The sequence below is a fragment of the Hypanus sabinus genome, chromosome 28 (assembly GCF_030144855.1).
Source record: "Hypanus sabinus isolate sHypSab1 chromosome 28, sHypSab1.hap1, whole genome shotgun sequence".
Lineage (NCBI taxonomy): Eukaryota > Metazoa > Chordata > Chondrichthyes > Myliobatiformes > Dasyatidae > Hypanus > Hypanus sabinus.
The window spans coordinates 25729707-25742341 of record NC_082733.1 but is presented as its reverse complement, the minus strand read 5'-3'; the positions used below and the strand labels follow the sequence as shown (position 1 = coordinate 25742341).

The following is a 12635-nucleotide window of genomic DNA, read 5'->3' as shown; positions in this document are numbered from 1 at the left end:
AGCCAGAATAGGTTGGTCAGCCTGCTCTGCCACTGATATTTAACGCAGACTGAAGTACATGCTCCGCTGTGCAGTAAGTATTGTTGCTGTTAGATCTGGGAATATTGCAGACTAATGGAGAGTTGAAAGATTTTTACCTTCTGAAGAATAAACATCCGTGTGCATTAAGAAGGAAGGAAAAAAATTAGAACATTTAACAAGACAAAATGGCAACTACTGTCTAACTATCCATGATTTCTTTCCACGTTCTCGCCTTCTATTTGCTGAAATACGTCCATTCCCCCACCCCCCAAGATATCAAGATGAAGTACAGGCTGTCCCCACGTAATGAACTGCTTTACGAACTTTCACAAGTCAATTTTGTCCTTATGTCTGAAAGCATACAAGTTATTTTATATGTCGTCATAGCTCCACACTATTGTAATGAATGCACCCAAAGCACACAAGACTGTTAAAAACAGTTATGACAAGTGGAGGGAGGGAGGAAACTAGTTGTCGTTTATAGGAGCTAGCGTGCCTGAGTCTTTTGCACAGTACTGAATGTATAGGAGTCTATAAGTCAGGTGTTCACCACCTAGGGCAGCTTATACTCAACATTAATATCACTTGTTGGTAGGTATTGGATATCAGGGACAAACCCTGTCTTCATCCTTGGGTTTATTTCCTGCAGGGGGCGCCACAGAGCAATCATAAATCTGCCGTTGTTCACTTGGCGACTAGCTGTACTGCGACATTATATCACTGCGCAACTCACCCACTCTTGGATTTACCACCCCAATGAAATTTTATTCCATCAATTTGAAACAGGGATTCGCAGGTTTATCAGCGACATGAAACTTAAACGGTTTACTCCCCACAGGCGCTATCTGACTAGATGGAACTCTACAGAATTTATTTTAGATTTCCAGCATTGCAGCTTTTGGCTTCTGAATTCCTACAGGCGTTGCCCGGATAGCTGAACAGACCCAAATTTTATTTCAGATTTTCAGCGCTGCAGCATTTTGCTTTCGAACTTCCAACTTCTCTGTCTGTTAGCACTACCTGGACAGCTAAACATTCCTCGTTTTTATTTCAGTTTTCCAGCAGCTGCAGCACTTTGCTTTCAAATTTCCAGTATTGTTTAAAAAGAAACCCTTAGAAACTGTTATTTTGCTGACACTTACTTTGCAATAATGTTAAGCTTGCATGGTTCGACGGCACAGAGATAAAATCTAAATATGTGATTCTGATTTTTATTCTAGGATTCCCCTGTGGTGGCCTGAGGCGAGGCAGTTTTATGACAGGCTGTGTGTGTGTGTTACATAACGCACAATGTGACATCTTTCTGCAAAAGCACATCCCAGGTAAATCAGTCTGCGTTTCAGACCTGATTGAGGGTCACTCAGAATATCCTCTGCACTCACCTTACTGGCCTTCAGCACTGAAATCTGCTCTTCGTACACTGTGTCTTTGTTCTTTTCCAAAAATCCTTCGCACTGGTACTCGACCTGTCAAAGACCAGCAATGCGTAACATCAGGAAGAACACAAGGTACAGGGAGTTTATAGAACAGTTTAAAATTGGCGGACGTGAGGCTTCTCGAGCAAACTAAATTTAAACAGAAGGTTTGACATCAGAAAAGTTACGGAGCTGAGATATGGCAAGGCTGTTATATAACAGAACATCAGGCAGTGTTCACTCTGTTTAATCGCACCGATGTCACCAGTCAGTACCCCTTAGCTGCTCCCTGCAAGGTCACTGAGCAGAATGTCAAGGAATGGCTTCAAAAAGGTTTTATCATCGCAGATTTTGGGAGGGAAATGCTGAAGGAGCCCTTTCGGACATTTACGATGACAGTAGAGGCCAGCCACACCAGCGGGTCTATGCCTCTTCCAGACAGCATTCTCCTCCACTCTTCTGTGTACCTCACGCTGTCATTTGCCCTATTTCTTTTGGAATTTTTTGTTGCTTACCTACACTGCGGGGGGCGGGGAGGGGTTGAGGAACGTAATTTACCAACCAGAACATCTTTGAGATGCGCATGAAGAACGTTCGAAAGATCTGGGCATGTGCTCGGTGAATGGACACGAGGAGGATGTTTCCTATAGTGGGGTAGTCTACAACCAGGGGTGCAGCCTCAGAATACAAGGATTTCCCTTTTAGAACAGAGATGAGGAGAGGTTGGGGAATCTCTGTGGAGTTCATTGCCACAAATGGTTGTGGATGCTAAGTCAATGGGAATATTTAAAGCAGAGGTTAATAGGTTATTGATTAGTCAAGATGTCAAAGGTTATGGGGAGAAGTAAGGAGAATGGAGTTGAGAGGGATAATAAAGCAGCCATGATGGAATGGTGGAGCAGACTCGATGGGCTGAATGGCCTAATCCTGATCCAACATTTCACGGTTTTATGCAGGAGGAAACAGGAGTAACAGGCACCGTTCTAAGGAGAATGTACATTCTCGACTCAACCGTACACAAACCCCCAGAGCTGAGAGGCAGGAATCGTGTTAACGGCGGCTCCAAAACACTATCCTTGGGTTTGTCTGAGCCTCTGGATCACTGAGAGTGAAGCACAGCTGTGAGCCTCTGGATCACTGAGAGTGATGCACAGCTGTGAGCCTCTGGATCACTGAGACTGATGCACAGCTGTGAGCCTCTGGATCACTGAGAGTGAAGCACAGCTGTGAGCCTCTGGATCACTGAGAGATGCACAGCTGTGAGCCTCTGGATCACTGAGACTGATGCACAGCTGTGAGCCTCTGGATCACTGAGAGTGAAGCACAGCTGTGAGCCTCTGGATCACTGAGAGATGCACAGCTGTGAGCCTCTGGATCACTGAGAGATGCACAGCTGTGAGCCTCTGGATCACTGAGAGTGAAGCACAGCTGTGAGCCTCTGGATCACTGAGAGATGCACAGCTGTGAGCCTCTGGATCACTGAGAGTGAAGCACAGCTGTGAGCCTCTGGATCACTGAGAGATGCACAGCTGTGAGTCTCTGGATCACTGAGAGTGATGCACAGCTGTGAGTCTCTGGATCACTGAGAGTGATGCACAGCTGTCAGCCTCTGGATCACTGAGAGTGAAGCACAGCTGTGAGCCTCTGGATCACTGAGAGATGCACAGCTGTGAGCCTCTGGATCACTGAGAGTGAAGCACAGCTGTGAGCCTCTGGATCACTGAGAGATGCACAGCTGTGAGCCTCTGGATCACTGAGAGATTCACAGCTGTGAGCCTCTGGATCACTGAGACTGATGCACAGCTGTGAGCCTCTGGATCACTGAGAGTGATGCACAGCTGTCAGCCTCTGGATCACTGAGAGTGATGCACAGCTGTCAGCCTCTGGATCACTGAGAGTGATGCACAGCTGTCAGCCTCTGGATCACTGAGAGTGATGCACAGCTGTCAGCCTCTGGATCACTGAGAGTGATGCACGGCTGTCAGCCTCTGGATCACTGAGAGTGATGCACAGCTGTGAGCCTCTGGATCACTGAGAGATGCACAGCTGTGAGCCTCTGGATCACTGAGAGATGCACAGCTGTGAGTCTCTGGATCACTGAGAGATGCACAGCTGTGAGTCTCTGGATCACTGAGACTGATGCACAGCTGTGAGCCTCTGGATCACTGAGAGATGCACAGCTGTGAGCCTCTGGATCACTGAGACTGATGCACAGCTGTGAGTCTCTGGATCACTGAGAGATGCACAGCTGTGAGCCTCTGGATCACTGAGAGTGATGCACAGCTGTGAGTCTCTGGATCACTGGGAGTGATGCACAGCTGTGAGCCTCTGGATCACTGAGAGTGATGCACAGCTGTGAGCCTCTGGATCACTGAGACTGATGCACAGCTGTGAGCCTCTGGATCACTGAGAGATGCACAGCTGTGAGCCTCTGGATCACTGAGAGATGCACAGCTGTGAGCCTCTGGATCACTGAGACTGATGCACAGCTGTGAGCCTCTGGATCACTGAGAGATGCACAGCTGTGAGTCTCTGGATCACTGAGAGTGATGCACAGCTGTGAGCCTCTGGATCACTGAGAGTGATGCACAGCTGTGAGCCTCTGGATCACTGAGAGTGATGCACAGCTGTGAGCCTCTGGATCACTGAGAGTGATGCACAGCTGTGAGCCTCTGGATCACTGAGAGTGATGCACAGCTGTGAGTCTCTGGATCACTGAGAGTGATGCACAGCTGTGAGTCTCTGGATCACTGAGAGATTCACAGCTGTGAGCCTCTGGATCACTGAGAGTGATGCACAGCTGTGAGCCTCTGGATCACTGACAGCGATGCACAGCTGTGAGTGGATCACTGAGAGATGCACAGCTGTGAGTCTCTGGATCACTGAGAGATGCACAGCTGTGAGCCTCTGGATCACTGAGAGATGCACAGCTGTGAGCCTCTGGATCACTGAGAGTGATGCACAGCTGTGAGCCTCTGGATCACTGAGAGTGATGCACAGCTGTGAGCCTCTGGATCACTGAGACTGATGCACAGCTGTGAGCCTCTGGATCACTGAGAGATGCACAGCTGTGAGCCTCTGGATCACTGAGAGTGATGCACAGCTGTGAGCCTCTGGATCACTGAGACTGATGCACAGCTGTGAGCCTCTGGATCACTGAGAGTGAAGCACAGCTGTGAGCCTCTGGATCACTGAGAGATGCACAGCTGTGAGCCTCTGGATCACTGAGACTGATGCACAGCTGTGAGCCTCTGGATCACTGAGAGTGAAGCACAGCTGTGAGCCTCTGGATCACTGAGAGATGCACAGCTGTGAGCCTCTGGATCACTGAGAGATTCACAGCTGTGAGCCTCTGGATCACTGAGACTGATGCACAGCTGTGAGCCTCTGGATCACTGAGAGTGATGCACAGCTGTCAGCCTCTGGATCACTGAGAGTGATGCACAGCTGTCAGCCTCTGGATCACTGAGAGTGATGCACAGCTGTCAGCCTCTGGATCACTGAGAGTGATGCACAGCTGTCAGCCTCTGGATCACTGAGAGTGATGCACAGCTGTCAGCCTCTGGATCACTGAGAGTGATGCACAGCTGTCAGCCTCTGGATCACTGAGAGTGATGCACAGCTGTGAGCCTCTGGATCACTGAGAGATGCACAGCTGTGAGCCTCTGGATCACTGAGAGATGCACAGCTGTGAGTCTCTGGATCACTGAGAGATGCACAGCTGTGAGTCTCTGGATCACTGAGACTGATGCACAGCTGTGAGCCTCTGGATCACTGAGAGATGCACAGCTGTGAGCCTCTGGATCACTGAGACTGATGCACAGCTGTGAGTCTCTGGATCACTGAGAGATGCACAGCTGTGAGCCTCTGGATCACTGAGAGTGATGCACAGCTGTGAGTCTCTGGATCACTGGGAGTGATGCACAGCTGTGAGCCTCTGGATCACTGAGAGTGATGCACAGCTGTGAGCCTCTGGATCACTGAGACTGATGCACAGCTGTGAGCCTCTGGATCACTGAGAGATGCACAGCTGTGAGCCTCTGGATCACTGAGAGATGCACAGCTGTGAGCCTCTGGATCACTGAGAGATGCACAGCTGTGAGCCTCTGGATCACTGAGACTGATGCACAGCTGTGAGCCTCTGGATCACTGAGAGATGCACAGCTGTGAGCCTCTGGATCACTGAGAGTGATGCACAGCTGTGAGCCTCTGGATCACTGAGAGTGATGCACAGCTGTGAGCCTCTGGATCACTGAGAGTGATGCACAGCTGTGAGCCTCTGGATCACTGAGACTGATGCACAGCTGTGAGCCTCTGGATCACTGAGAGATGCACAGCTGTGAGTCTCTGGATCACTGAGAGTGATGCACAGCTGTGAGCCTCTGGATCACTGAGAGATGCACAGCTGTCAGCCTCTGGATCACTGAGAGTGATGCACAGCTGTGAGCCTCTGGATCACTGAGAGTGATGCACAGCTGTGAGCCTCTGGATCACTGAGAGTGATGCACAGCTGTGAGTCTCTGGATCACTGAGAGTGATGCACAGCTGTGAGTCTCTGGATCACTGAGAGATTCACAGCTGTGAGCCTCTGGATCACTGAGAGTGATGCACAGCTGTGAGCCTCTGGATCACTGAGAGCGATGCACAGCTGTGAGTGGATCACTGAGAGATGCACAGCTGTGAGTCTCTGGATCACTGAGAGATGCACAGCTGTGAGCCTCTGGATCACTGAGAGATGCACAGCTGTGAGCCTCTGGATCACTGAGAGTGATGCACAGCTGTGAGCCTCTGGATCACTGAGAGTGATGCACAGCTGTGAGCCTCTGGATCACTGAGAGATTCACAGCTGTGAGCCTCTGGATCACTGAGAGTGATGCACAGCTGTGAGTCTCTGGATCACTGAGAGTGATGCACAGCTGTGAGTCTCTGGATCACTGAGAGATTCACAGCTGTGAGCCTCTGGATCACTGAGAGTGATGCACAGCTGTGAGTCTCTGGATCACTGAGAGATTCACAGCTGTGAGCCTCTGGATCACTGAGAGTGATGCACAGCTGTGAGTCTCTGGATCACTGAGAGATGCACAGCTGTGAGTCTCTGGATCACTGAGAGCGATGCACAGCTGTGAGCCTCTGGATCACTGAGTGATGCACAGCTGTGAGTCTCTGGATCACTGAGAGATTCACAGCTGTGAGCCTCTGGATCACTGAGAGTGATGCACAGCTGTGAGTCTCTGGATCACTGAGAGATTCACAGCTGTGAGCCTCTGGATCACTGAGAGTGATGCACAGCTGTGAGTCTCTGGATCACTGAGAGATTCACAGCTGTGAGCCTCTGGATCACTGGATAAGTTTAGCTCCGTGAAAGAGGACAGAGGATGGATGATAGGAAGCTGGTCAGAACAACATCAGTGGAGTTACAGAGAGAAAAACACAGGCTTCAGTAGAGGTGAACAAAATTATAGTCCAAAACTCAAGTTGACGTAAATATCAACACGAGAAAATCTACTGATGCTGCAAATCCGAGCAACACACACAAAATGCTGGAGGACCTCAGCAGGCCAGGCAGCATCTATGGAAAAAGAGTAAACAGTCGACGTTTCGGGACCAGACCCTTCATCAAGTCTTGATGAAGCCTCAACTGTTTCCTCTGTTCCGTAGATGTTGCCTGGCCTGCTGATTTCCTCCAGTGTCGTGTGTGTGTTGACCTAAATATGACTGAGACTGAGAACTGGCTGATTCAATGTGAAAGTCTTGGGTGGTGATGTGGAAGGGGGAGTCGGGAGTCGAGTCTCGATGGCCAGAGCCTGAAGTACACAAGCCGCTGTGAGTCACCGGGGAAGCTGAACTGTGAAAGTCTGCGGGTCAGAGTCCACCAAAGGCTGGAGGCTGGGGGGAGGGGGGGGCCTGTCCCGGGGGTTGTGCGTGGGTGGGAGGGGGATCAGGAGCTTGTCCTGCTGCTGTTGTGCTCCATGTTGTTCTGCCGAGGACACTGGGCATGCGTTAGACACCTGGATTGCTCCCAGCACATCCTTAAGTTGTTTATGCAAATGACACATTTCATTGATTGTTTCAATGTACAAGTGATAAATAAATCTGGACCTGGAGTGCTACAGGTTGGTGGTTTGGACGCAGTGTGCGGCTGGTGCTGAAGACTCATAAAAGGCGGCTGGGTTTCTATGTGGTAAGCACTATGGAATGGACATGCTTGTCTGAAAGTCCCAATTACGTCAAGTACCAAAATTCTTCCTCATTGAAGAAAATCTAGCAGATCAGTTCCTGTTAGCTTTCCCTTACTGTGTCCAAACTGCAGAATTTCTGTATTTTATTTCTTAGTTGATCATAACAGTGAAGTTAGGAGCATACAGCGAGCGACATAACCAAGTGGGCGGAGGGGGGATTGGGGCTTGCTTTGCTGTTGTGGTGCTGTCGCTTCTCGTGACCTGTGTTGTTCTACCAGACATGGTCAAGTATCAAAGTCGGGTACTAATGACCGTCCACGTAACCTGGTCATTTGTAAAAAGGGTCACAGGCCTTGGACGGATCAGAATCAAGAAAAAGATTGTCTATCACCTCCTCAGTCGAGAAAATGCCTGCAAAAGCTGGCCAGCTAACCTTTGAATCAAACAATGCCATTTGCCACCTGCAAACTGTGACACAGCTGAAATATACAATAAGTTGATGGAATAGTGACCACGAAGAGTCCGAAACACTGGACCAGTGTTCAACTCGCGGTCACTGGAGACGACATGATAGTCCAAATTAAACAGGGGCTTTAAACAGACACTGAGATGGATTTGTAAAAGAAATGACACATCAAAGCCGCATTAACCAGCAAAGAACAGGGCAGCCAAAACAGACCACTGTTTAAAAGTTACCTCTGCTTCAGGGTATATTGAATTCTGGACAATGTTAGTGAAATGATACAAATTCCACACGAACAAACACACATATGGTTTCCATGGCTACCAACAACCTCTGACCAGCCGTCACAGTGGAGGTGTCCCACCTTATCACTGTCCCACCACCTTATCATTATCCCACCCCCTTTCACTGTCATGCTACGTCTGGAAAGCGTTTACCTGGTCAGCGAAGTGCTGGATGATGAAGGCTCTGTTTGACATGCGCGGCTTATGGAACAGTGCAGTCTTGTTTAAGTGAGTGTTATACAGCTTCTGGGCCCAGGTGTCATCCGATCCTTTGGGCATCTTAATGTAAAAAGATGAAAAACGCCAGTCATGAGTAAGAATCAAATAGTGCTCGAGAAATTAGATTCAGGTGAAAACTAATCTATTGTCCGGGAAGAAGTAATTCTATATCTGCTCTCAGATTGACCTGAGTGCTCGTCAGCTGCAAACTGCAGAACTTGGACTGCACTGTACTCTGTTCCTGGGAACATGAGTAAAACGGAATGCCTGTACCATTCCCTTGTCTGTTCATCCCTGCCCACTCCCTCCTGGCACTCATCCCTGCAAGCGGCCTAAATTTACACCTGCTCATTCACCTCCATACAGGGCCCCAAACAGGTAAGGCAACACTTCGCCTGCGAAACTGCTGGGTTCTACTGAGTCTAGTGCTCTCGATGCTGCCTGCTCTGCATTGGTGAGACCCGTTGCACACTGGGAGACCCCACCCCCCAACCCACCCTTATATTCTGGCATCTTCCTTTCCAGCCCTAAAGAAGGGTCTCGGCTCAAAACATCAATCATTTATTCATTTCCATAGATGCCGCCTGACTTGTTGAGTTGCTCCAGCATTTTGTCTGTGCAGCTTTTCTTGTTTAAAAAGTTTAATAGCCATGGTTACTTACTGCAGCCAGCTCCCAAGTTAACAGGTTTAATTTAAGTTTCTGACTCCCCTTCTGTTCGTCTCCACGCATCAGGTGGCAACCTTGCCATTTTCTCGGCATTTGTCTGTTTTTTACCTTTTGGGTCAACGCACAACCCAGCACAAACGGAACCCAGGACCATTTGCCCCAAAGTCCGGTGCTGATGCCACACCACCACCGGCCGGCTTTCCCTTGATCCAGTGTGCATTTACAAACTCGCAACTCAATACCATAACCACACAACCACTATTCTCACACAGTTTCAGACCAATGGTAAGCTGAAAGACACTTCACAGCTGATCAAGTTGGCCAAGCCTCGCTGGTCATGAACAGCATTCTGCTGCCTGAAATGTAGAGAATCATTTGTGGAGGCCAAGTCACTGGGTATATTCTAAAGCAGAGATTGATGGACCCTTGATTAGCAAGGGCAACAAAGGTTATGCGGAAAAGGCAGGAGAATGAGGTTGAGAGGGATAGTAAATCGAAAGGTGAAGACTTGATGGGCTGAATAGCTTAATTCTGCTTTTGTGTCTTATGAAGCTAAATGTGTGACTGAGGAAGCTGAATTACTGTACAGAGGCAAAAATAAGTCAGGGAACTCAATCTTCAAATGCGTTCTTGCTGTGATTACCTTACACTCCTCATCCAACAGGTCAAGAATGCCAAGTTTAGCTTCAATTAGGTTAATGCAAGGCTGATTATCATAAAAATCTATTAGCGTCCAAGGAATCTGTTCCTTCATGTACTCTTCCTGCTCCAACTTGAACACATGCTGAGGAGAAACAAAATTTTCAATAAATTATTAGTAGTTTACAATCTGATTAATGCGTTTATTAGAGGCAAAAGAAATTAACCTTTTATTCATACGATCAAAGGCAGCAAAACGATGGAGATTGAATGACATTCTGCTATGCTCCACATGCTAAATGCCCTCATCGTGACTGGGTTGCTATGGAGAAATATACTGATCATCAAGGCTGCTGCCTTGGAGGCTTTGCAGTGAGAAACATATACTAATTAGCACAAGACTCCAATAGCTTCCATTACTTATTCAAATACCTTTTAAAATTCAATGTCATATGCAGAAAGCAGAACTCCATCCAGTCGTTGACATGTAATTAGCATTCAGTGCTCCTGTATTACATCTAGTTCTGATTTTAACACTGTTTGATATGTTAAAAATAAAACCCTTCCCCTAGCTCACAGCAAGATCAGATATCCACTCCTGTCACCATATCAGCAGTACAAGTCAGTGTCAGCTTTGCTGCGTGCCTTACCTCTGGGAAATATGCTAGAATTTGGTGCATCCTATTGGCAGTTGACAGAGCAGAGTACCGTTGTGGTTAGGACAACCCTTTACAGTGTCAGTGACCTGCGTTCAATTCCCGCCGCTGTCTGTAAGGAGTTTGTATGTTCTCCTCATGGCTGTGTGGGTTTCCGCCAGGTGTTCCAGTTTCCTCTCACAGTCCAAAGGTGTACCAGTTGGTAGGTCAATTGGTCATTGTCAATTGCCCCATGATTAGGCTAGGATCGAATCGAAGGGCTGGGAGGACCTAGCCCGTGCTGTATCTCAGTCAACAAATACAATGTTTTGGCAGTAATACAGACAGAACCCCAATAACATCATTTTATTCTGACTGCATCATAAATTTAGCCACTGGAATCCACATATTCTTAGCTCTTAACTTGAGCGTAAAATAAAGTAGGTTTAGCCAAACAGCTCCTTGCACTTGCTCCACCACATGATAAGATACGCATTAATATTTACCTGCATGAAAACCTTATACTGCCCTATCTCAGTCTTGTACTCTTGCAGCAACTGAATATGCAATGACCTCTAGATAAGGGTTTATACCAACTGGTGGAAACATTTCTTCCCTTCCTTGTTCTGAACAGGTGGCCAGTTAATGTGAACAGCAATTTAGATCGGAGATCAGGAAAGCAGGACCGAGGGAAAGGAGGGATGTTGCGTGAGGGGGTGTGTGGATGTGAGGGAGGGGTGTGAGCATGAGGGGGTGTGTGTGAGCGTGAGAGGGGGAGGGAGAGAGAGAGTGCGGGAGAGAGTGCGAGAGTGTGAGAGAGTGTGACAGAGAGAGTGAGTGAGTGAGAGAGAGAATGTGAGAGTGAGTTGGAGGAGGAGAAGGGGTTTGCTTTGCTCCAATTGCTTGTTATATGTTGACTGCGTGTTGTTCTGATGAACACGATGGGCATGCAATGTTGGCACCAGAATGTGTGGTGGCACTCAAAGGCTGTCTGTCCCCAGTACATCCACAGATTGTGTTGTTCGTCAGGTAAATGGCACAATTCACTGTATGTTCTGCACGTGAGTGATAACAAATGAATCTAAATATAAACTAAATCAAAAAATCTGTGACCCCCCCTCCCCTGGGTCTAGATACAAGGAAAACATAAACTCAGTATTTGCACAGCTAAACCACCTAAGAATTTTTGACATTTGAAATCAGTGCTTCTTTTTCTACACTAAAGGTGCATGAGCTAAATCCATCCTCATCACACAATCCTTCCTGCCAGACACCAATCTAGTGAGTCTTCATGATACTCCCTCCACCACAGAAACATCACCTCAGGGAGGGAGAGCCGACCTTGATTTGGTATTCTGGGTGTGGTCTCACCAGGGTTACACACAACTGGAAGAAGTTGACCACTATTACACTCAAAATCTTCTTTGACGAAGGTTAGCATCCCGTTCGTCTTAATTGGCTATTGGCATTGACGGGAGGGGTGGTACAGGAGCCTGAAGACCAAAACCCAGTATTTTCCCTCAACCACCAGATTTCTAAAGTCCATGAACCATTACTACTGTAACATAGTTATTTTTATGTTTTGCACTGTACTACTGCTACAAAACAACAAACATCACAGCCTATGTCAGTGATAATAATTCTGTACCTGCATGTCAACTTTCAATGGTTCACCTACAAGGACAATTAATGCCTACTTTCCCCCTCAACATTTTAAAAGCACTCCACAGTTGTACTTCTTCTACTGAAGTGGGTGACCTCACATTTTTTTTTTTTTACACACATTATATCCATCCACCATATCTACAAACACTCCCTTAACTTGCCTCTAAACAGACCACTCACCTCACCAAGTCTCTCTGAGAGCTTTGCAGAGCCACACTGCCAGATGGTTTGTATCACCTTGAGTCAGATTACACTTCTCCTCCCAACCAAATCACTGATCTAGACTGTCAAGACCAACCCACCAGTCATAGCCTTTCTATCCAAAAATGACCCATCTATTCCTCCCCTTTTCTGCCCTTTAATCCACTGTTGTACACTATCCACAACAGCACAGGTACTAATTTTGTTTTATCAGCTGCTTGTATAACAAACTGCATGCCATGAAAA

The 12635-nt window shown here is 47.6% G+C and overlaps 1 protein-coding gene and 1 long non-coding RNA gene across 5 annotated transcripts in view; one reads left to right on the top strand and one right to left on the bottom strand.

Annotated features, from left to right (window-relative positions):
• The window catches only part of myo5aa (myosin VAa), a 245195-nt gene that overhangs the window by 76343 nt on the left and 156217 nt on the right, over positions 1-12635 (bottom strand). For all 4 annotated transcript variants that reach the window (XM_059952769.1, XM_059952770.1, XM_059952771.1 and 1 more), the window contains exons 12-14: positions 9893-10033; positions 8516-8641; positions 1404-1487 (exon numbers count right to left, since the gene is read on the bottom strand). In XM_059952769.1, the coding sequence (XP_059808752.1) occupies positions 1404-1487; positions 8516-8641; positions 9893-10033 (351 nt within the window). The remainder of the gene's footprint in view (positions 1-1403; positions 1488-8515; positions 8642-9892; positions 10034-12635) is intronic.
• Positions 1-12635, top strand: part of LOC132382507 (uncharacterized) — a 36982-nt gene that overhangs the window by 10768 nt on the left and 13579 nt on the right. The window contains exon 2 of the long non-coding RNA XR_009508365.1: positions 1242-1343. This is a non-coding gene — a long non-coding RNA (uncharacterized LOC132382507). The remainder of the gene's footprint in view (positions 1-1241; positions 1344-12635) is intronic.